Raw genomic sequence first — 25,647 nt, 5'->3', positions numbered from 1 at the left:
GCGTCTGCCCAAACTTTTTTGCATCTCAAATGAATTCATAGATATTTGTGCTATGTTAGCAGATCAGTGAGTTAATGAGGCAAACATTTGTGAATGTAGAAACTGGATTTCCTAGAGGTAAGAAAAAAAAAAGAAGAAGAATGAATAGCCTGATTCAGTTCAATTGGACCAAGAAATTTGAATGTGCTGAATGGAAAATTGACCAAAAATAAAGTGATGCCGTCACGCCGGACTCTAAACAAGAAATCAAATCTTAATAATTACATAATATTGGGAAAAGTCAGCTCAGTGAGCATTTAAAGTAGTTTAAACTATTTTACATTTAATTGTGATGTCACCTCAGAAGTGCACAGTTTTGTGCAAAATAATAGCAGTCGGTCAAAAAAATGAATGAAGCTGAACATACTTCTACAGTAGCAGCTTTTATGGCTATAAAAACAAATAAATTGGAAACACTGGACAATCGATTCCAAATAAAAAAAAATGATCAAAAATGGGTTGTCGCTTTGCTAAGAAAAGCAAATTAATATTTTCATTTAGATTTTCACATAAATTGAAAAATGCTGTAATGTGTGGTTTGGAGCAAGTTGAACAAAAGTTTAAATGCATTGTGAATGTAAACTCCTCACAAATGCTTTACCTGGTTAAATGGATGCTAAAAATAAAAATTTAAATTAATTAATTAAATTAAATTAATTAAATAAAATAATAATACTAATAATAATTATAATAATAATGATGATGATGATGATGATGATGAAAAAACTAGTGGTTTGTGATTTCATCGAATATCCTTTTTTGCACGTTTGAATAACATCTGGCACCTGCGAACCGATAGTTTCGCCCACGACAATTTGACCACAATTTCTCGGTGTTTCTTGATTTAGCTTGCGGAACTGGATCATCACACAAGTTCTCTATTGGATTAAAGTCTCAGAGAACCTCCAACCGGACTCCCTGAGGGACTCGGGCAAACACCTTCTCCAAGTCCACAAAGCACGTACAAACTGGTTGGGCAAACTTTCGTCCACCCTGCTGAGGCTGTAGAGTTGCTCTGTTGTTACGCAGCTAGGATGAAAAACACACTGCTCCACCTGAATCTCTGGTTCGATTTACAGACAGACCACCCCTCTAAAGAACCAAATCGACCATTTAGGTGCAATACATCCTCCGGTCCCGGTTCTTAAAAAGGGACTCCACCACCCTGGTCTGACAATTACTGTCAGAGATGTTGCAGAGGCGTTAATTTTGAGTGACCTCGAGAGGCAGTGGGGGCAATGTGAATGCCCCCCACCATCTTCACGGCCCTGGTGTAAACATCTCCCGGGGAAGATTTGAGCATTTCGACCTCTAACATTTTGATAAAGGCAGGCTCGCTAATGCACCACATTGCTCATCATAGAGTGAAATGTTTGAGAGTGGGTCGACTAATAGATGTGCCACTCCAAAACAAGGGATCAAATTCGATAAGCAGAAATAATACCAGATAATTTTCGGATATAATTCCATGAAATCCTAACCCCGTGGTATGTTTGTTTATTTATTTAATATGCTGGTGGCTTCTCCACAGAGATAGGCTAATTGCTTCAGCGGTGAGCATGCTGAAACTTCTAAACTTCTATGCGGTGAGCCCACAACTTTCATTCAACAGATGTGACCAGGTTAAAATAACAGCAGATAGGCAGCGAGAAAAAAGAAGTAGCCGTTGGGGTGCTGGAAGGGGCTTTGCATTGTTTGCGAAACTGTAAACTGCCGTGGATTCTATTTTATATCAACAGTAAAATGCATGTTCCGCTATACAGTCCCTCTCTTTCTCTCGCTCTCTCTTTTAGTCATGTTGTTGATTCAAGGGTTCATGCAAAGGTTTTGAATGCATGGCGTCGCTGCAGCGATGCGGGTCCGTAGCAGTACCCCCTTGCCTGGGTCCCTTTGCAGTGCAGCTCCAGTAGTTGTTGGACTTGTGTAGAGAGCACGCGAGCTGAGACGAGACGAGACGAGACGAGAGGAGTACAGCAGCCGAGTGTGCAAGTCGAGGTAGAAACGCGTTATCTCACGAGTCGATAAGACGTCGACCTGTCACTTTTAAAACCGCTCCAAAGGCTACTCGAAGAGGACCACCGAGAGCAGCAGTAAAATCAGCAACAACACCTGGTTTGGTGTCCTCCCAGTCGCCTGTGAAAAACTCCCGAACGCGATCGTCTCAGCTGGCATGAGCTAACCGACTCTACCAGTTAGAGATGGAAACCAAACCGTTCTTGTCATTGGGTGAGTTTTTATTTGATTTTTTGAAAATTCTGCAATGGCTCGATAGGCGTTTGGTTGTGTTGTCCTGCCGTCTTTTCTTGCCTGGCTTTTTTTTTTTTTTTTTACTCTCTCAAATTTTTGACAGCGAGTTGCCAACCGCGTCCACACGCCTTTAACTAGAGCATGACCGTTGTCTTCTTTCTTTTTTTTTTTTTGGTTGAGAGGAATGATTGTGAAATGTGGCTTCTGTGAGGCTTGGAAGGACGCATGGAGTCGCTCTCCGAGCTGATGACATTCCGCTTTGAGTGACAGACTCGCTCGGGATAAGATGTGCGCGCTCCTCGCGTGCGCTGCTTGTTTGAAGTTTGAAAGAAATATTGTATTCAAAAAAATCATATCCTCACTCAAGTCAAAGCGTTGCATTTGCTTAGTATTTGAACACCAAAGTGTAACCTCGACTTTTTTTTTTTTTTCGTGGAACTCAATGGAGGCGGAGTACGGGTTTAATTTGGGGATCCGAGTTATGTAACGCGACGCTTGTGCGATTTCTTATAAGTATTGTATTTCTTAAAATGTTAAAATTTTTACATTTGACTCAGGTTTTACTCTTAGGGGCAGAAATTATATGTAACTCAAAGTGGGGGAAAATAGATATCGGATTATTGAGTTTATTTCGCATTTTATATCATACTGCAATTTTGAGGACAAGCCTAATGGGGACTGGGGTTGAGAATTAGGGCTCGCTATAAAAATATGTACGTATGCATCACATCAGCAAGCTTGTAACTATGTTTGACTAAATTGTCCCCGTCACATAAAGACGTAAAAGTCAAAGAAATGTTGTCAAGTATCATATGGCTTAAAGAAAACTGCTCTCGATAATGCAAAATTGTTATCTTAATCCCAGCTAAAAAATTATGAATAAAATAGATCATTTTAAGATTGCATGTTGGATGTAAAAAAAGGCTTCATGAAGATTTCTACTGTAGTTGCCAAAGGACATTGCTGAACTTTGATCGATTTTTTTTTAAAATTATTTTTTAAATAAAGTCCACTTCAGAACTTCCCGTTCCATAAAGTATTGCATCAGCGTGTTTTAAGGATTCCTTGCCACGCTTGCATGCATTGCACTGTAAATCATTAAAGCAGCATGCTACTGTACGCTTGTCGAAGTGACCCTTGTCCCCCGTCGAGGTGATGCGGAGTAACGCTGTAGCGGGGCAGCCCTGTTATTTTGTCTGCTGCTCTTTCATGAGAACATCATGTTACACCTCGACACGTATCATCAGCCGCCTGTACGCATCGCGGACATTCACGGGACTTGTGGGACTCGGGGTGGCCTTCTTCGGTTACAGTTTGCCGTTTATTTGCCGTGGCTTCTTAGAAGCTTGATGCCCAAACCTCTTGTGTGCTTTATTGTTGGTGCGCTGTATGGTATGACCGGGAGAGGACTTTTAATTTATCAAAGTAGTCCATCTGTATGCTTGTCAGCATCAATACGTACAGTCTAAAAGCCAGCTGTGGTTGATGTAAAGCTCAATTATTAAAAGTGATTGTTCTCATATTTTTCCTCCAGATACATCTCGTGCTGTATCAGCAGCTTCCTGCTACTAATCCGCCGGTCCTAATATCGCTATTTCTATTTAAACTTGGTCCATCAGAGGTCCACTTGGTGGGTCCGATTTGTTAATTGGCCGCTTCAAGGACGTTGCTATCTTCTAAGTCCTTGGACGTATTGATTAGACGCTCATTCGGTGTTATTATCTGTCCCGCGGCATTAGGGATTCTGACACGCAGCTTTTTGAAATGGCAAATTTGCAAATATAGATCAGTTGTTAGTGTGATAGCACAATCTCCCCTCCGTTATGTGATGCGTTTGTCCACCGGATCCCGCGGTCAACTTCTGCACAACTGTGAATGGATGAGGCAAAAAAAAAAAAAAAAAAGCTGCATGCTTACAATTTCTTAGTCACGTAAAAAAAAGTATTGAGTGCACAGTCGTATGTAGTTTTTTTTTTTTTCACGTATGGAAAAATACAACTGAATGGACTAATCCATCTCGCTTATCTTTTTTATTTGTCATTAAAACTGTGACCATTTGTGATATTTTATTTTTCCCAACGTACTTGTTGCGTTGCTTGCCGACAGACCTCAAGGAAGACAGATTTAAATGAGTCGGGGTGGGGGGGGGGAGCTCAAGGTCACCTCCACTGTCACAATTCCTCATTCAACCAGCCTTGTCCTCTGTGAGCGTGAAGCAAAACACTTTCTTACTAACTTAGGCCTGTCCCTGCTTCTCCCGTAAACTTCTTTTATCACCTGCTAATGAGAGCTTGAGTCTGTAATCAAATTTCGAACCACTATTAGCTGTGTGATTTTTTTTCTTTTTTTTTTTTTTTTTTTGCGAAGGCAATAAACGGGACGCTAGAATATTCAACCGTATACGCACACGCGGACGTGCATGACGCCCCTCCCAAAACCGATGAAGTTCATAGTCTTTGAAAAGAAAGTGGGATTTGTTTTGTGTGTGTGCGTGTGAGAGAGACAGAGAGGCACATTCCTTTTCTGGTTGTAACTCAGGAACAAAGGTAATACTGGGAGAGGGTGTCTGTCTTCCGGGAGGGGGGCGTGCGTGTGTGTGTGTGTGTGTGTGTGTAGTGCTGGAAGAGGGCTCATGGAATTACAGCGCCAAAAGCATTTGGCCAAGTTTGTCTTTTATTGCCGTCCAGTTTTGTGTTCCTGATGTGATGCCTTTGCTCTCCCTTTTGAGAGAACAGGGCTGCAGCTGTCATTTTTATTGGGGAAGGGGGTGTGCGTGTGTGGGGGGGGGGTTATAGCAAGACTTAATGGCTTAAAGTGACAGCTCACTCCGCAACCCCGCCATCTGAATTTCACCCATGCGGCCTTCGATTCCACGCCAAAAAAAAAAAAAAGTGCCCACTTCAGTTCCCTATTCTTAAGATCCAAATGAAATCTAGCAGAGAAATTGAGTCACGCATCATTTATGATGACATCGATGATTGCTTAATAATTGAAAAAAAAAACTCAAATAAAAATTCTGCTGTGGTTAGTGCTTTGCTCCTGATCGCAAATTTGCTGTCGTGACAGAAATGGCAGAATGACTCGTTCATTATTTGTGTTATGCGCTCACAGGAGGTCTTTATTGATAATGGTCGCAGTGAACTTTGCACCTCAAACCTTGACCTTTGCTCCCCATCTGTTCGATCATTTCAGGAATTTGCCTTTGGCATTCGGCTTGTCGTTTAAAGTGTTTAAAGACAGTAACTTACAGGTTTTTACTTTGTCTTTGGCTTTATTTATATTTGAAGCCCTTTGCTTTTATTTGTCAGCGGTGATTTTTTTTTCATAATAAACCCGCCGTGCCGTTGCGAGTGTTGCGGTGGTTAACGTGAAAGCAACAATTGACAATTACTTTCATTTATGTATTTGTTGCTTTTTTGAATTTTTTTTACAGAATGACAATGAAATTATTTTTTTATATTTATTTATTTATTTATTTATTATTTTTTTATTCACAGTTTGTACTCACACATGCAAAATCGTTCCTATGTACCATTCCGTCAAAGAAAAAAAAAAACCTTAATGGCCTCAGCAATAACATGAGTCTGACAAGACTGGAATTTCCCAAAATGCGTATACTGTATAGACAAGCCACACCGCTTCTGGGAGAGTTTCCAGATGTGACAAAACTAGAGCTTTCTGGCAAGTCACATTAGCTTTGTGAACACACACACACAAAAAAAAAAAAAAAATGACGCACGTGTTTTTTAATGGAAGGTTACCGACAACTCTGACGATGTGAGGATCGTGTTGTGTTGATCCTTCACTTTCACCCATCATCCGAGCACGATGAGTTTAAGGGTTCATTTCGAGTCCTCTTAAGTGTCTGAATGGCTCTTCCTTGCACCGTCAGTATTCAGGGTGCGTACAGCCACTCTTTTGATGTGGAAGCGTAGTCTCTGTGGGACTTTGACCAGATCACACCCGTAATTCGCATTGAGGGGAAGGTCGTCTTGCTCTCCTCTCGAGCGCTGCAGCGCTCGCCTCTCTTGTTGCGCTTGTACCGCGAGCAAGATACGGAAAGATGAGCAAAACTGACAAGAGACATCGACGAAATACGTGAGGACGAAGTCTAGAGAGAGAATGCACATGATATAGTCGTGTTGTGACATTCAAATGCTGCCAAGATAGTCAGTCGGCGTCCAGGGCGGAAGCGCCTCCTCACTTCCACTCGTCCACGTTCTTCATCTAGGCACGTTTTTCATCATTAAAAAATAACTGATGAATCTTCCCCCCGGATTGCATTGATGCATGAAGATGACTGCTGTTTCTAGGCTATGTTGTGTTATGTAATTAAAGCACATGGACTTTGTTGCTCAAAGGATGCCAAATCAAGTGAATTGATGTGCTGTGGTTCACTCAAGCCCCGAAATAATTCGTGTTTCGATTTTATTTTTCCGATCGCGATTATTATTTCTTTTTTTTTAAGCAAAATCAATGACTCATTTTAAATCCAGAATATGCGTTCAATGTGTCACGTAACATGTCAAACAGTAACTTTTTGTAACTTTCCCCCAAAAAAACTTGAAAATGAACTGTTTAGATACATTTCTGTCTCGTTATTAGTGCTTTGTTTGTGCATGAAATTTACATGAAAATAACTAAAGTGACCTTTGTCATAATTTTTTTTTTTTATCAAAATTTTGATCTATATTATTTTGTTTCTTTACGCTTGTGCACCTTTTAAGCTATTCAAATCGATTTTCGATTAATCTTTATGTCCAAAGTGGTGGTTATTTTATTTGTTCTATTTCATATCAAATAGATGCCCACTGATGGTGCCGTCTGCTCAACATGTTCAACATGTTCTGTCGTGCACTAATTGGCACAAAGTGTCAGGGTTCGACCTTAACGGTTGGCCCAGTGGCCGCGTAACCTGGTGGATCCACGGGCCATCAATCCCTTCAGATGCTGGCCAGTCCAAATTACTAAAATGCCCCAAAATTGTATTTTAGGATGGACAAATACAAATAGTCCTCAGTTCCCTTTGTGACCAAGACATGGAGGGAGGGGCAGGGGGTGTGGCCATAATGCTCAATTCTCATGAGCGGTTTTGAGGTCACTATTTTTTATTTATTTTTTATTGATTCCTCCAAAACAAGTTCATAACATTTAAAATGCAAGCTCATATCATTTTCCTGATTAAAAAAAAACAAACAAAAAAAAAAACATAAATTTAGGTGGAATGAAAAAATATCAATGATCCCTTAATATTATTATTGTTATGCGAGCAACTTGGCTTTTGATTTTTCTGAAGCGAAATGTTTTTATGTTTTTTTGCATTCAACCTCTGCTAACACCTGCTTAAAAAAAAAATCAATTTCCAGCAATTAGACTAACCCCAACAGCTGAAAAGGATCACATATCATTTGTATGTTTTGAGTGTAAATCACCTGGCTTCTTGCGCGTTGCTCGCTGTTGTGTGCAGCGAAAATGTTTCAAGCCATCTTTCGCCACAGAGATCACGTTTCCGCATCGCTGCCTTTTCTGTTGTTCAGACCACTACGTATCTCCTTTCAGCAAGATCTGTACTGTATGTCCCGAATATGAGCCGTTTCTGAATGGTGTCGCCTGCTGTTTTCTGTGAAGTCTTTGTTGGAATTCCTGGGCATTTTGTTTTGTAGGTCCCCCCCCCGTCCCTCTGAAGTTGCCCGGTGGCAACTGATGAAAGTTGAAACTTTCAAATGGTATTTTTGCCATATCCCATTATGGATAAGCTTTAATGACTTGAGTCTTCTTCAACTTCTGGGACAACACCCAAATCTTTGGGATTATAGGTTATGACTTCAATTATGATAAACAGCAGATCCATTAAACTGTGTAAAGTACTGATGAGATTGCTACCCAGGGACCTGGAATACATTATTATTGACATACCGGTTATCGCTGAAACACAATGTATTTGTTTCATGAGATTATTTCTCAAATTACCAAGTGAAAAAAAAAATACATTTTGTGAAATAATATGTGGTCTGTTTCTGGGCTTTGTGTAGGCAAAGACTGATTAGCTGTTGCTTGCAGGTCTAACATGTTAATACATCCGCTCTGAGTGTGGCCCTTCAGACATAACACACACCTGTGCGTCATGTACGCACATATACATAGACACGCTGTCTGGAGGGCTTTGTCACCGAGAGTTAGACACCTTGCCAAGGACGTCTGGTTTTAGGAATGTGCTCAACAGCAGGAAGGTGGAAGGGTGCTAAAGCGGGATGGGGAGGGGCAAGAAAAACACTGCGAGCATTGCAACTTGGTTTTGTCAGATGAATAGACTACAAACCTTTCATTCCACCTTGAGGCACTATTTTTTTTTTGCAAAGTGAACATGTTTGTTTTTTTAAATCTGTGCTCATTGGCGAATAATAGATTTATTATTGTGCGACTATGATTTCTTTTTTCTTTTCCAAAACCGTTTTTTTTTTGTTTGGTTAAAAAAAATTGGGGAATTTCTTTGGAAATTGAACAAAATAATATTTTGAATGCATGAAACACGTAAGTGGAGCCTTCTCAATAGCACTTAGCTTTTTTAGTAATTGTGTACTTGTGAAATCATATTACATCCAAAAGGCAATGGGGTTTTTGTTACAACATCAACAATAATGATAGTGATAATGATTAAAAAAGTCCTTTTAAAGACTGAGCTCTTGCCTTCCCAAACGGCGATGCCAAACTGATTAAGGATATGCATTCTGGATATCTGCGTTTTCCAAAAATTTGACAAAAATTAGCCACATAAAAGAGGGCCGCACTTTATTGCGTGATTGAATAATTAACCGTGAATAATCATATTTTTAAAAAAAAGTTGTTGATGTTTTGTTTGTGCTCCCCCCCGCCCACCGCACAAAAATCTGAGCAACCAGGAAACGGTAAAGTTGTCTTTTGTCATTGTGAGCTGCATACCAAAGCGCTGACTGTCGCCTGCTCAAACGGCTCTGACAAGTCCAAGTGCCACTTATAGCATCCTTACATTCTGTTTCAATGCCCGAATGGAAACACGGGACAGTCACAGATTAGTTGCTTGAGTTGCAGGATTGCCTGATATCAAGTTCTCCTTATATATATATATGAGAATGAGAGTGGCTCCTTGTGAATTCAAAGTTGCTCAGGGGGCTGTTAAAGTCTTCAAATCAGAGATTATTGTTACGAAGGAAGGAGGGGTTATTGTGTTTTTGAAAGAAAAGAGAGAAAGGAAAGAAATGGGATACAAACATCTGGATTTCCTCAAAAAAATATTTGTGCAGCATCTGGAACAATTCCCTGGAATTTTAAGGGTCCCCTCCTTTCATTTCGGTTTTGTTTTCGACCACCCCCCAATCCACAACCAACGCCCACCCCCCACCACGACTGTTTTCTGCATCTTCAAAGTCTTGCACCTTGATCCAGCAGGCACGTAAATATTCACGTTGAAATACACGTTGAGCCGACGCCGATTTTATAGTGGCTCAAATTGGACCCATGTGACCAACTCCTTTTCGGTGGAGGGCCCAGCTAATTAAGTGGCACCGGGCTGTGAATTTAGACCTTTTCCAGACCTGGGCCAAGCACAAGCCCTCATAAAAAACGGAGAGGGCAGGGAGGGAGTAGGGGATTTGCAGAATTCCCCACTTTCCTCAGACAGTAAACTTTAGACCGTTGCATAAGAGTCAAGTCTGGGTGCAATTCCACCCAGACTTGAAATGAGAATCATTTGATGTTTTTGTTAATCCTAAAAAAAAAAAAAATAAAATCAGGAAAAAATGGATTTCTTTTCAGCGTCCAAACAAAACTTTTTCTCACACACCTACAGGTATTACAAATTACGGTGACACCTGCCCCACCCCTTTGCTGTTCACAATTTTTCTTCTCACTGAGTTGTTGAAAACCTCTTATTTATTGATTTTTGCGCTCTTCTTGTACTGCCTTTTCCGTAACATAGCTTTGGCTCATAGAAAAACCAGTCATTGGTCTCAAGGAAGTATTGCTGAAGTGATCCAGCTGACTTCAATCTTTGTATGTCGGCAGTAGCTAAGAGCCTGCATTGGAAGTGGGAGTTTGCCGCATATTTGTTCTTGAGCACTCCGGGTGGAGTTTTTCCAAATCAAATCAGCTGTCAGTCATTTACCTTTACCTTTTAAAGCACTTAAATATTCACCAGCTTGTTTTCAAAACGTTGACAGTTTCAGGCACTGCCGCAAACTTGTCATACAAACAAGCATTCACAACGGCGCTGTACCAGTTTTCAGTTGAGAACATGAATTCATTTGTTTGCTACTGTTCAGGGTGAGCCGCCGCCTTTCCACCTCCGGGTATGACAGCCTGGCCTGACTGCAGGGTACAGAGCAACTATTCACGCACACCAATGGACAGTATAGAACATTGAAATGGAGCGGTGAAGGGAAAGTACGGACCATGCAAAGTCCACACAGAAAAGTCAGCGCTGAGATTCAACCTCGAACCGGCGTGGACCTCATGTGCCACATGTCGTGAAAACGATCCCTTTGGATCGCGCATTCGTTTGTAATGGAAGCTCTGGGCCTCGCCTTTGGGATGTTCCAAGTGAGCACTTCTCTGTTCACTCGCCCGCCTGCTCATTAGTGATGAAGATTTCGACGTGCTCTGTGTCTTACCTGGGTGAAGCCCCTCGGGAGCTGCTGCTGTTGCTGATGGGCAAGTAGCTTTGACGAAAAGGCAAAGCAGGAGAGCATTGAGGTACATGCTAATGTTGCGAGTTGGCTGATCAAAAGGAGATGTCTCACGGTCTCCCACTGATCTGACATTTACTGACGATGGGTCCCGATGAGAGCTGTAGAGCCCACTGGGCGGTAGAGGGCATTGATCAGACTCAAAGAGTTAGAGAAGGAGAAATGGATATTTGGTTAAGGGGTGTGCGGTATATCTTGTAGATCATATGAATAAGGCCTACCAACTGAAAATAAAACATATGACGTGAATGTGACTAGTAATTACAAATATATTTTATTATATTATTATCATTATAGCAGAGGTTGTGGGTTCGATTCCGGCTCCAGCCTTCCTGTGTGGAGTTTCCTCCTGGCTCTCCGGTTTCCTCCCACATTCCAAAAACATGCATGGCAGGTTGATCGAACACTCTAAAATTGCCCCTGGGTATGAGCGTGAGCACGGATGGTTGTTCGTCTATGTGTGCCCTGTGATTGGCTGGCAACCAGTTCAGGGTGTCCCCCGCCTACTGCCCGAAGACTGCTGGGATAGGCTCCAGCACCCACCGTGACCCTTGTGAGGCGAAGCGGAACAGATAACGGATGGATGGATGGATTTTCACATAAATAAATAAAATTATATAATTATTATAATTATTATATTGAATATGCTCACAATGCATTGCGCTTATTGTATTTTATATATATTTTATATATATTGTATTTAGGAACAAATCCTTCAATTCACTTTACAGAGTGTTTAAAAACGTAATGTTAAATGAATTCACAGAGTCAATCCAAACTGAAAATATCATCTTTGTTTCCAGTTGTATTGTCCTTAGGTTGCAAACGAAGTATCCAGCGAGTCTACAAAAAGCAATGACCAATCGAGTTTTTTTTTGTTTTTTTGTTTCCATTGCTGTATGATACCGCGTGTTGTTTAAATCCACAGATGTGGCCCCCTGCATCACTGTGCAATATTTTCCCCGTGCCTTCACTTTATTGTGTGCGCCTCGCTCTTAAGCAAAGTGACCTCACTCTTGCTCATCCACTTGACCAGCTGTGTATCCCTCTGATCCAAATTAGGTTTGTTGTTTTGGACCTTATATTTTGAGTGGCGCACCATTGTTGAGCTCTAAACGGATCTGACAGTTTGTCTCTCTTGGTCAGTAATTGTTATTTGAGTTAAGAGTTTTGTTGCCCTGGAGGCAGCTTTCGTATTTTTAGAGCTGCCCTATGCTGCAATGGCTCAGTGCCTCTTGCAGCAATTGCAGGTAAATGCTCGGTGATGTCATCAGTGACATTTCAATGGAAGAAGTCCACACAATAGGACCTCTAAAGGGGACTAACCTCTTGACTTGAACTCCACCGCAGTGAAATGATTGCATTGAACTTGAATCAGATTCGAGTCTTTTGTGAGGCCGAAATTTTGCGACGGTGCAGATGCACATTGTGTCCGATAATTGACCTACAACTTTGATCGCTTTACTGGTGGAATCTACTCTTGCCTGAATTTGATATTATTCAGCCTGTTTACTGTTATATTTGGATACTAAAACACTCAGTCTAATTATTAATTGTATAATTGCTACGTTTACATGGTCACATTTATTAATTTATTTTCACCGCTTAAGATTTTATTCTGAATGAGAGGGATGGGTTATGACGATGGATAATCTATGAAAACACTTATTCCGAAATTTGGGAACAAACCATCTGTGACGTCAGTATAGGCGTTTCTGTTATTCCCGTCAGCTAGTAGAATCAGAGTGAGCGAAAAACTATGGCGAGCGCAAGAAAAAAAAAAAAAAGTCTAAGACGTATAAATACGTCTTTGGGAGGCGGGGACTACAATTTTGAAAACGTGTGTATATATGTCTGATGGATTGCTCTTTAGGCAGCATATTAAAGCCGCAAACTGGCGTTCGCCCCCTGGTGGTTGGCCGACTGCTGGTTGAGAAAATGCTTGAGTCGATTTTAAATGAAAATATCGCCGACTAGCAGGTTATTTTAAAGTCATAATTAACACATTTGTACAGCCCTCATGGCATATGTAAAGCTAAAGTTTATCGTAATATAGCCGTTAAAATGAATGATCCTACATATAGGTGAGCACTGTTGGTGTAGAAGCCCTGGAACTAAATTACGCATTATTTTTTTTTTTCAACATTTTACCGTCCTCCGCCACCACGTAGGAAAAAGGACAGTGTATGTTCCGGTTGTTATAGCCTTCCATTATGAGGCTGTCTCACACTGGAACTGTGTTCACTCCTGTTATGATCATTTTCATGCTATCTAAGGCTTTTGCTTTGTTTCTCGTCTCAGAGGGAATGGCTCACTCTAGTCTCTAATACTCGTTTTTTTGTTGTTTTTTTTTTGTGCTCGCTGAAAAGCCTTGCTTCCCACCAGAATACAGTAAAGCATCACACTAGTTATGCTGAGCCTCATCCCCGTGGAAGAGAAATAATTTATAAAATGAAATCTACATTTGTTGTGTAAATGACCACATGCTGTACGATATTTAATCCTGCCTGCAGTCGATCCCAGTCATGTGACTTGACCTAGTTTTGTTTGCCTCCCTCTGCCTGTCTCTCTTCTTTTTCTCTTTCATTCTCTTCCTGGCCCGTTCACTTTTTTGGGGAAAGTGTGGCTCTGAGTTGGTTTTACTCTCCCGTTCTCCATATCACCTGTCCTCTTTTTCAGCTCCATATCGTTTCCCGTTATTATTGTCGGCATGATTGAAAATGTGTGAAACGTGTTTCTCCTTGGCGCGGTACCACATGTCATATCCTTGCGTTGCATACCGGGTTCAAATATTATAAATCATTTATGTGAAGGGAGTGCCTCTCAAAAATGATTGTCATGTCACAGTGCCGAATGAATTTTACCGACGTCACGTCATGTCATCAAACTGGTTTGCTTTTTTTTTTTTTTTTTTTAGGGGATGACAGTGATGTAGAATCATTCTGTTTTTGAAACATCACCCCCAAAATCCCCAACACAGACTCTATTTTTCAGAACTGAAAAAAGGCATACCGAGTCTTCACTTTGCTACCAAATTTCTTTACTTTGGTGTTATGCCCTTCCGTTGACCTGCAGGTCAATTCATCATTCAGCCCACCATAAAAACTTGTCGCTGTAAAATATGTGCTACATTCCCTTGTTGGTCAGGCATTTTGCATATTTCAGCTAGGTGTATGCATTCATTCCGATCAAATATAATATTGCTCATTTTTTTTCTGTCTGAATAAAAAATATACCGTCCATTGACATGAGTTGCAATCTTGGCTTGATTTTACTCCGAGCGCAGCTGTGAAGACTTTGCCAAGCAGGCTACTTGGCAAAGTCTTCGGCAGTTAGATGACGTGCTGACCCCTTGGAATGTGTGGCATGTATTCTTTCTAGAAGTGGAAGGGCACACATTTCTGGAGTTTTGGAATCAGACTGTAACTGGAAGAAAACCTTCACTGTCTCCCTTCTGAAGTGAGAACAATACGTTCCGCATGCCAGTAATGTGGCATGTTTTATGATTATAGCTCTCCAGGCATTTTTTTTTTTTTTTTTTTTGGGCTAGTTTTTTTTTTTTGTTTGTTTTTTTTTTTCAATTGCAGGCCATTTTTATTCTAGACTTAGAATATAAACGAAGCAGGCAAGTTGGAGCCAAGATGTTGTGTATTTATTTAAGTGTGACATTATAATACCTTTGTGTCTTTTCATTGCGTTTTAAGATTTGACGTCCTTGACAAGATGATTACAATATTTTTCTCCACTGGAGTCAAGTCCCTAGAGGAGCTTTCCACATTGGAATCCACTATGCCAATGTCCCATTTATAGTTAATGTGTCCATATTAGAGGCAGTTGTAGCCATAGAACACATTTATATACTCAGACTAATCTGGCCGGTAATTTTACTCTTACTCAATTTAATCGTTTTTGCTTTCAGTGCACCTTGATGCGAAACAGGTGGCGCGCCAGATGTTTTTCTTTCATGTTTTAGATTATGTACCACTTCCATTACATACGATTCTTACTCCTGTGACGTGTGTGTGTGACTTGTTCGACCATGTTACTTTTTTTTTTTTGCAGATGCTTATTTGTTTTGAACGCAGACTTTTTTTTTCTCCTAATTTCCACTCAAGTTGTCAGCATTTGTGTTGCAAAATGTAAAGCTTTCGAGTTTTTTGCCTTCACTGCTTGATTAGAGAACGTTTGCTAAGACTGACAGAATGAGTCAGCAATAATGTACGCCTGGAATTAGTTATGCGTCAAACTTGATTGCGCAATCTGGGTCAGATTTATAGAATTTATTGTTCTAAGCGAAGAATGAAGAATTGGGGCTTTGCACTTTCTCCTTGGCTCTTTGTATATGTTTGCATTTCCGATGTGAGATGTGTTGCGCTAAAGTGGCAGTGTGGGGGTGGGGGTTGATGACTGGCAGAATATGTTCTCCCGTAGAGATGCTAACACGGGTGTGGGGCGTCAATTCAGCAGGCTAAAAGGAAGCGTGCTCCCGCACCTTCTGGCAGGAGTGAGGCAGACGAGCGGGGCACAGGTCGCAAAAGCAACTCCACGCATCGCTTTCTGCCTCGGAGCACCTCTGCACTGACGTGCTACATTTCACTCTGCGCGCATCTCAGTCCTCACTGTGAAGTCGAGCTTTATTTCAACATTAGTCGCTGGAGGTAATTCTCTTTGATCACTCGGTAACGTCAGCTCCGATCAAGGAAAATGAAGGGCAAAACTAATTGCCGCGCGTATTTCAAGGAAAAATCTGACTTTTGATGCAGGTTTGGATTGAGTCCGGGGTGATTATCAGAAAATATTGGACAAATAACCAATGGCCTGTACGAGATAGTTTTAGCACTGCTGATATTTCACAGTTGAAGAAGGGTCAGTGGTTGCCAAGACTTCATCATGTGAAAAGCTTCGGCATCGAAAAGAGGAGTGGCTCTTTAGTTTTTTTGTTTCTTGTGTATGTATGTCCGTTCCCGAGTCAAAGCAGTCTCTTTGTGCCTGCCCGTGCAGCTTTTTTTGGGGAGTCTAATCACACAAATTTGATTAGAGTCATTTGCCTGAGCGCTGCCGGGCCCGCCGTGTGGCCCCTTGTTCCCTTATTTGCCCCCGAGAAAGGTTTTGATGTGCAGAGGCGGACTTTGAATTGACCCATTTTGTTTCTTCCCCTCTAACCTCATTTGCTGCACTCTGTGAGTTTCTAGCCCCCCGCCCCCGCCCCCGCCTTTCTTTTTTTCCTAACTTATGCCCTCTTCTGTCTGGAATTGTTGCATTTGTCTTGTTGTCACGGCAAAATTGCAATCGGGCGCTGCTTCTTTCATGTACTCCAATGCTTGCCTCCTGTTGCTTTCACATTAAAGAAAACCTGAGTCGCAGTCTAGTTTGGTGCAAAAATACTTTTCTTTTTGTCAGGTGAACATGATGAATAATTATGATGGTATTTGATTACCCGTTAAGTAGTTTAGTCAGCGATGACCGCAAAGCGTAGCATGATGAGACAATGTGGAGGTGACGGTTTGCAAAAGAAATAGTCCTTTCAACATTGTGTTTGTTTGAAGTGGCAGGTAACGTCCAGGATTGTCAGGAGGCATGTGCTGCTCAGTAATAACAGTCGTCAAGCTGCGGTTGAATCGGTGGTGTTCCGTCATCGCTTTTCCACCGAAGGCTTGCTGCTTCAAATGCCATGCCGCGTCACAGCAACTGCCACTTTCATTACTTGCTATCTTTTAATGTCTCGGTGCTCTTGTTCATTTCAAAAGTGGCCTCCCAGCTACCACACAGTCACAGTTAATAAGCGATTCAATGAATCTCTGCACTTTAAGGTTTTTTTTTATTGCCAGATCAGACTGCAATAACATTTGAATTCGGGACACTAGGAACAAATGTGAAGAGAAATAAATATCGGTTCTTTTGGTAAAGGATGTGTTCCTGTCCGTGATTTGGCATGTTTTGTCTTTACTTGACAATTGTGTCTTCAAATCAAGGTCTGGGCATCTGAGTTTCGTTATCATGTCTATGTTCTATCGTCGAGTGAAAGAGGCCCTTGGGTTTCCTAATTTCCTAAAAAGGCTGAACGTTTTTTTGGTCAGGGATGAGCATTAACATTGCTAAATAAAATTATATTTATAAAAAAAAAGAAGAAATCATTAGTCTTGCAAAGACATTTGTGGGGAAAAATGAATAAAAATAATAAGTCACCAAAAAATAAAAAAAATAAAACTGATGGAGAGCAACCAGATGCATGATAACCATCGGACTGACATTTTGAAAAAAATCAAGTGGCATCCATCGGTCTGACATGAACAAAACTGGCCCGATAGCAAAGACTGCCCTCAAATCCACCAACATCGGTGACATCAATTATAAAACAATTTCATATTTCCATGATGAATATGCATTAATCTTGTTGCTGTTGTTCTGTGCCATGTTGTCCTTTTATTTTTGGAGCACATTTAGTCGTGCCGTTGATCTAAGCTTGAAGTTACGCAAATCAATATGAATGGTCTGTCACGTAATGTTCACCATTTTCAAGTAGCAACTTGTGTCTGACAAGTGTTGCAAAACTATGTCTATATCCTAGTTCTGCGGAAGCTACGTGGCGTAATTGTCGCCTGTATTTATACTCCGGTTCCCTAAAAAGGTCAGCACGGGCCAATCGTCCAATAACACTGCTGTGGGGTATTATTTTCGGTGTTGAATTATATTACAAATTTGTTGTTCTTGTAGTATTGATGGTCAGGTTTTGCTTTGGAATAATAAATACTTAACTCATTCAAAAAAAATAAATTAAAAAAAAAAAAAAAAAAGGATCTTTGACGTCTTTAGCCGTCAATGGCAGTAAAGGAGTTAAGTAAGTAACAGACAACATCAAGATTCCTGATGGAGCACTTGCCATCCCTATTAGGTAGAATATTTTCTAAACAAATGAGTAATGATTGGAGAGGGCCATGACAGAATGTTCGACAGTCTGAATCTAATCACTGCCAGGTTGAAAATAACATTGAAAAAAATTTATTACACTTTTTTTTTTGCCCGACCTTGTCCGGATTCCATCCAAATAAAATGTACTCGAGTACCCTACTCTGTTATGCAAGACGGACAAAAGGAAGGACAAACTTGCTCTTCCACATGTTGTCTTGTCATCAAAGAGGCTTTCAGGCTTGCTGCGGAAAAGCGTCCATGTTGAATGACATTCAAGTTGAAAACGCTGGCAATCGCTGGCGTGTCCTTCTGAGAACCGACCGGGATATTTTACCCCGGAGTCCCGTATGGGAGATACTTTTTTTTTTTTTATTGCACCTTGGGGATACATTAAGCGCTCGGTGAACTTTGACCTTGGGCTTGATCCCCTTGGCAACACAGCACAGCAACAATTAAGAGTGGTGGGCTGCGATACCTTACAGTCTCATAAATGCCTCGGCGTACAGTATTTCATTCAAAGAAGACATTTTTGGAGTCTTGTAAAATCTCAAAGCACTTTTGCTGATGTGTTGGTGACTGTGAAGACCCTTTTTTTTTTTTTTTCCATCTCTCTAAGATTTTTGTCATCAGGCCATTGTATGAATGGAACGCTTTTCAGCTCATTTGAGAGTTTCTTTAATGAGTAAAAGCTCGACGTTGATTCCGAAAAGAATAATGCAGATGCTTGTGCTCGTCTTTGGAAGACTCTCATGCGGTTTTAAAGCTAACAGGATCTCCTCCCAAAAAAAAAAAAAGAAAAAGATCAAATATTTCGTATAATGATCCAGTGCGAGTGAGTGCTTTTAATGACGGGACGTGTAGCAACCATACCAAAGATGACAGCTCGGTGATTTCGGACCATTTACTCACCTGTTGTCGCGATACCGCCGATGACAGAGCTGTGATTTAGATAAGATTTAATGCGGTGTACTTTAGCAGCTAAACCCGGGATGACAGCAGGTGCTGAACCTGCACGTACACGTTGGAGACGTTTACCTCAAAGCTTTCCAAGTAATGCCCTGTAATCAGAGTCATTCATGAAGGCATTTTTCTTTGAAATAGATGAACTATTAAAACACGATTGAAATATTTGAAAGAAAATGCATTCTATTCCCTTTGCATTTCCATCGCAATTCTTGACCAATCTGTACTTTTACTTGTCAGATCCCATCAATATTAACTAAAATTTTCATCAAACACGCTTCCACATTACCGATATACACACTTGGAGCTCATTCGCACTCTTTACGAGCACTAAGTGCCCGAATCGCAGAGAGATCCCATCATGGGGAACTAATTCAATCCCCCTTTACCGGTTTTAAAATGTCAGTCGACAGACTCATCCAGACTGGCATGTTTTTCACGCTGAAAATGAAAGGGCTGTATTGGTGGTGTGAATTTTGGATGGAAATATAAAGTTTCTCATGAGAATTATATGCCAGTTTGTATTTAGACTTGATAGATAGATAGATCGACGTAGGTGTTTGACTGGTTGCTCATGTGTCTTGCGTCACATATGAACGTAGAGACATTACATTCTTAATCCGCAGGCTTTGAGTTGACGTCGGCCTCCCCTTTTTTGCAACATGAACAGGTTCAACTCATGTGGGAAGGTTTAGGAGTGCTTCATTGGGAATTTTCGCACCATTCTTCCAGGAGCAGATTTGTGAGGTCACACACTGATGTAGGATGAGATCACTTGGCTGTCCGTCTGCACTCTAATTGACGTTCTGTCGGACTGAGGTCAGGCCGGTCGAGTTTTCATCCACAGTAAAATCTCTCATCCATGTCTTTATGGACCTTGCATGTTGTTACAGCTCGGAAGCCATCCCAAAATTGCATTGTTGCTCCTTCGGGGGCCAGGGTTTAGGAGCATTTTGATCATTCAAGGGCAGTATTTTTGCTGACGGTGGTTGATGAGTGCTGATTTTTTTGCCGCTGGTGATAAGGTTAGAGGCCACTTGGACAGCTGTTAATGTGAAAGGTTGATTAGGTCAAACTGCGGTACTGGACTGGCGCTATCATGATCGTATGGCTCCTTTTTGTTTTTCACCTGCTGAGTTGGAGCCTATGCCAGATGACTTTGGGCGAGAGCTCCTGGATACCCTCCACTCGTTACCAGCCAGACACACGGCATGCATCGACAGACCAACACTTCCATTCACACCTCTGGACAGTTCGGAGACTGAAAGCATAACCTATCATGCATTCATTTGAAAAAATAGCAAGTGGAAACCCCTCCAAACAGGTCCGAGCAGAGATTTGCAAACCACAGCTTGCTGTCATTTCTCGTTCTTGCTCAGTTATTTCTCGACGAGCCTCCCCTATGAATTTCACAATGATAAGAATTATTTTTCTTCTGTTGCAGGGTTCCTGAAACCCCAGTGCTCGTTAGCTCCTCCGATGCAACGAGGCCGGTCTAATGAAGCCTGTTCCTGTTTCAGTGGCATGTGTTCCCTCCATCAGCGTCGCCTCTCCTCCGGTAAGGCTCCATAAATACGTTCTAGCTGTGTGCTTCTTAGTTGTGGGATAAAATTTTTTAAAAAATCATAATTCACTCAGCATTGCATGTTTCTACTGTACCCACGCTGCCTTACAGATTTTCCTTGGGTCCTTTTAGTGATTGACATGCTAACAGAGGTGCTGTGAAAATGGTCTCGTCCTGAATATTCCTCAGTCTTCATCACAAGCAAGCTGGCTCTGACATCATCCCAAAAAAAAACAAAAAAAAAAAAATGTCTCCTTAGCATCTAATCATTGCGGATGTTCCCGCTCTGCTCGTGTAGTTTTTGCTGACACATTTATCACTCTGTAGTGAAGACTGACTTGTGAGGTCATGCAATGTCCTGTGACTCACTTTGCGGGTCATTTGTCGTTCAGACATTTTTAACAGGACTAAAATTCTCAAACCAAATATAGGATAACCAAACTTTTTTTTAAGATTAAAAATCTATGCTTATGCTGTGTTATGTTCACGCTTGGTCGTATTGGGTTCCGTTCAAGCAAACGTTGGCGTGATCGCTCACCTCGGAACGCTGGTGCTCGCCAAACAAGCAGACCGAGACCACTTGAAGAGTTGGTTTTCGGACCACTTAAGTGAACTCTTGTGCGGTTTGGTTCACTTGAGCTCAAATGTGAGCTCTTCACGGACCAAACACACAGAGCGGTGTTGAAAATGGCAGCGCTGAGCACAGCATAAGGAGCATCTCTGTGCTGCCCGTCTCCATCTGGGTGTGTTTGCGAGTGTGTGTGTGTGTTTTGTGTGTGGCTGTGTTGCGACTGCACTTGTTACAATACTTTTGAAATGCTGCAGCTAACCCCACATCTAAAAGTATTCAACCCTGCAGACAGCGTTTTTCGTTTGCCAGAATTGCTTTTTGTTAAGACTATATGCAAGCAACTTCGGTCCGATGTTAAAAATGCAAATGTGAACCCTGAGCGAACCACACCAAATGCGCGCATCATATATCTTTTTTTTTTTTTTTTTTTTTGCTTTGATCTGGACCAGGCTACTGAATTACAAGTGTGAACACAGCCTAAAAACCAAGGAAGTATTTTATTTTGTAAAACGTCCCACCACTCTTTAGCTGCTTGATGCTGGACAAGTTCCAGCACGATCAGTGAGGTGTCCAACTCTTACACCAGCTGTTGCCTTCGTCTTTGTTTTCTATTGAACTCTCTGACTGATTGCAACATTTTTAACAACCTACAGTTTGATTTGGGATGTTTCCCGCGCAATTGGAAGCATATGGATGTGTAGCTCATTCACCCGAGTCAAACCTGAGGCCATTTAAGGCCCATCCTACTTGACGATATGGGCCACAGAGTTGATTTTTTTTTTTCTTTTCTGTCAGAGATGCCAAAGCCGAACGTGGAGGCAGAACGAGTTTGGTTGCAGCATTTGTTAATATATAGTCGGCGTTTTACAAGGTGATGTTAAGCATGTTTTTTGGGGTGTGCTAGATGCTCATTGAGAAACGGAGAAGGCTTGTAAAGAAACAGGAGGTAATTGTGAAGTACAGCAAGGAGGAGGAGGGGGGGGGGGTTAGACAACCTCTCTGGAGTCCAAACTTTATGGGCCCTGTAATAATCATGGGTCTAATTATGGAAAGTGTTTCTATAAATCCAAGTTTGAGTGATTGTCCTCCAATCTCAACGTTTCAGTGGCCCGATTTCAACCACAATGACAAGCTGCTGTGAGAGGCGTGTAGCGGTGAGCTAGCAGGAGGTTTCTGGGAAGGATCGCAAGCCTCGCCCCGGGAGCCGGATTCAGCAGCGATATGCTGAACTCCGAACTCCAGGCCGCACACTGATGTGGCGAAGCTCTGGTTTCAGAGGTTTTACATTATTTGGGCTGTTCGAAAAAAAAACTTACTGGAAAGTGACCGTGAGAAACGAGATAGTTTGCGATTTTGCGTTACACAGGATCATTGGGGGGGAAAAAAATAGTCGTGACTTTTTCTTCTGCAAAAAAACAAAAAAATGAATCACTTTCTTTCTGTGTTGAATGAGGAGAGCGAGTGAGGGATGGCGTAAAAGAAACGACAATCAAAATAGGGCTTCTTGAAAGTGCTCACAATGCGGGCCTTGTACTCTGATTTGGTCTGTCCTCATCGAGCTGAGTGGAGGAATGGAAAAGATTATCCGCAGGAATGTCTGGGGTGCCCTCAAACAGAGCGGGCCGCATGACTGGCCAATAGGAAAGAGGCCTGCAGAGCGGCAGGCTAATTTTTTCCTGATGAACTCAGCCGCCTGCTCCACAATGCAGTCTGATTGCCAGGGCTGAATTCACATATGGTCCCCGTTTGGAGGGCCCAACTGACAGAATCAATTCTGCCTGGAGAGAAAAGGGAGGTGGCATGTTGGGTGTACATGATTATTACAGCCCCTCCCCCGCCCCCTTCTTTTTTTTTTTTTTTTTGCTTTCATTAGCCTTGGACGTGGAGCGTCCACGGAAATGCTCCAACGCACTTTGACTGCCCCACTGTTTCGCACTCCTTCATTACCCGCTCGTTCTGCTTTCTTTTCATTCCTCTTTGTTTTGTTTGAATAAGTAACAATTATGCACAACACTGCAGCGCATTCATGTTTACAGCAGCATTTTCCATACACAGCTTTGTCTCAAAGCTTCCCAATTAATTTGGATCTCCCATCTATCGTCAACGTCGTACAAAGCCCAAATAAACTTGAAGCGACGCATGGCCAGCCAGCGTTGCGTAAGAAACCTTTGTACGTTCATGCTCATGTAGTTTTTTTCGCGGCTTGCTCTTCAGCATCAGTGCAATGGTAATATCCATGTGCAGGGCCTCTATAAGTAGGCGGCATGTGCTTGCAGACCTTGTGGTCACACAGCAGGGTTCGGGACCAGCGCTTGGGGTAAGGAGGGTGGGTGTCGGAAGAGAGGCTTGTGGAAAGGATCGCATGACGTTAAAGTGGCTCCCATCTCCTCAAATTTCCCACTGCGGGGTCCTGCAGAGGTGAGGGGGGTCACCGAGAGGGGCCTCGTTAGCCTCAGCGTGCTCCATGCGCCCCACGCTCTAATTGGCTGGCCTGAGTCAATGCTCCCTGGTCACTTCCTGCTAGGTCAGAAGCCAGAGGGGCCAGAGAATGCTCGGCTGCAGTTGATTGGCTCGAGCCCCAATCATCAGCACGCAAGGCAAACTGCTTTAATACAATGCCGCCAACTATCGTGATCATTCTTTTTAATGAGCAGGAGCTTACTTCAGACCAGAGGACTGAGCGTTGTCATCACTGGCACAACCGCGGCCAAACGGTGCCGTTTTGATTAGCTGTGTATATATCATATTCACGTGACTCAGCAGACATTGACAAATGTTGCGGTTTTCAATGGTCTTCCATTTCTATTTATATTGCCGCTTTCACACACACCGGCAAAAAGAAATTTTCGACACCACTAAAAAGCTCATAATTCCTATATTCATGTTTATTTTTTAAAGCTATAGCAGTTTTCCGTTGAGTATTTTACCGTTTAGAACAGTGCTTCTCCAACAGTGGGGGGGGGGCCCCCCCTGGGGGTGGGGGGGCGTGGTGCGCTGCTGAAGGGGCACGTGTGAACCCGGGCATGCTTTTTTTCTGCTGTACTACGATAAAGTGTAATTGCACATCCACTCCAGTAGATGGCAGTGGCGCTCTCATTGCCTATTGTACGCAGTGAGTGTTAACTCTACGAAAAACCGATTATTTATAGTTGTGTGTGGTGAATTGAAAAGCGCTGGTTTAATATAACCGTAAAATAAAATGTGTTTGACGCATTACTCGTCAAGAGTTTGCCAGCTTTCCCTCATTATTCAGTTGTTGAGTGAATTTTTGCTGAATAAGACAAATGTTCCTTATTAAAGTCAAACTTAAATAGACGGCAGCGCAATCAACTAACTAGTCACGTATTCCAGTCCGGCCCCTTTCTTTGTGCGATCCAATAGGGACTGACAGAATTTCAATAATCTTTGTCGATCTTATCTGCCAATGAGATGTTCCCCGTGCGACACGGGTCGTGGTGGCCACGGCTGACCCCGTAGTAACAGCTTGGGTGCATCTGACGAGGTGAAGGTCTCCCTCCCTGCTTGCTTGCACAGAGTGATGGCAGTCGTCCACGGTGGGTCACTAGAAATCATAGCGACTAAGCTTTTGATAACTCCCTGAGCCTATAATCCCCCTGCAGCACCATCACACTGAAATGCTATCTCATTGTTGCAGCGCAAATCCAGAGCAGGTCGAGGGCAGTAGACTGCTATGGTCACGAGGGACAGACGGGAAACTATCCCTGCTATCATGCGGTCATTGCGTAATATTTGCTAATTTTATACTGTTTGAAATTTGAACGCAAAAAAAAAAAATCAAAGTTGTATTTTAAATGCCATTTTCAAATGTCAAATCATCCAGAGTATTGCATAAATTAACACCAAATTCATTTTGAATTAATTATGCGCTGTTTCACTTTTAATAATCTGTCGGCATCATCTCAACCCAAAATGATGATTTTTGGTGTGTCACATTTGTGTTTGTTTATTTATATATAGCGCACATGTAATGTATTCTCTCAGAGGCAATTTATGCAAATGAGGTGAAATTCTTGAAACAGATTCCCGCTCAACGCAGAGTTGAACCTGACCCCTTTAGAGAGTTTTACAGTGAAGTGTTTGGCGCTTCCATCTGGAAAAGGGGGGAGAAAAGAAACTGCATTTTTTATTCACATAAATTAAAAATGCATAGGCAAGTTCTTATTCTTCAAGCACCATGTTGCCTAACACAGAACAATATGTTAATCACCGCGAAGTGTGTTATGCTCCTGAAATATATCAGCTCATTAGGTGAAAATGTTGCAGATGTCAGGATGATTTCACCGTCGCTGACAATTGACAGAACAATTACAGTCTGCTGTGGTTGTATGTCTTGCTTCCACGACCGCTTAAACTTGAAGGCGAGGGCCATGTTTATATCCGGGAGGCTGACTAAGTGTTGAAGGGCAGTGGCCTCTTCTCACCGCAGATAAACATTGCAGGATTTGTCTATGGAAAAAAAAAAAAAAGTGCATAAGCCTGAAAAGAGCAGTTCGGTTGGCTGCACTGCACTTTACTCATAACAGTAGATAAAAAAAAAAAAAGTCTGCACACCCCTGTCAAGCCTCCATGCTTCATTGTTGGTGTTTTTTTTATTTATTTTTTGGGGCGGGTGA

The 25,647-nt window shown here is 41.9% G+C and overlaps 1 protein-coding gene across 4 annotated transcripts in view; it reads left to right on the top strand.

Moving 5' to 3' along the window:
* Positions 1 to 1,860: 1,860 nt before the first annotated feature.
* rxraa (retinoid X receptor, alpha a) overlaps positions 1,861 to 25,647 on the top strand; it is a 74,083-nt gene continuing 50,296 nt past the window's right edge. Inside the window, exons 1-2 of one of the 4 annotated variants that reach the window (XM_088282218.1) lie at positions 1,861 to 2,265; positions 20,323 to 20,436. In XM_088282218.1, coding sequence (XP_088138344.1) covers positions 2,238 to 2,265; positions 20,323 to 20,436 — 142 coding nt within the window. In that variant the 5' untranslated portion in view covers positions 1,861 to 2,237. The remainder of the gene's footprint in view (positions 2,266 to 20,322; positions 20,437 to 25,647) is intronic. The other 3 variants (XM_088282220.1, XM_088282219.1, XM_088282221.1) reach the window with 3 other exon arrangements.

Source organism: Idiotropiscis lumnitzeri, chromosome 18 (assembly GCF_059441095.1).
Source record: "Idiotropiscis lumnitzeri isolate Australia: NSW breed Sydney's pygmy pipehorse chromosome 18, RoL_Ilum_1.0, whole genome shotgun sequence".
Classification (NCBI taxonomy): Eukaryota; Metazoa; Chordata; class Actinopteri; order Syngnathiformes; family Syngnathidae; genus Idiotropiscis; species Idiotropiscis lumnitzeri.
This window is presented reverse-complemented; position numbering and strand designations above follow the sequence as displayed.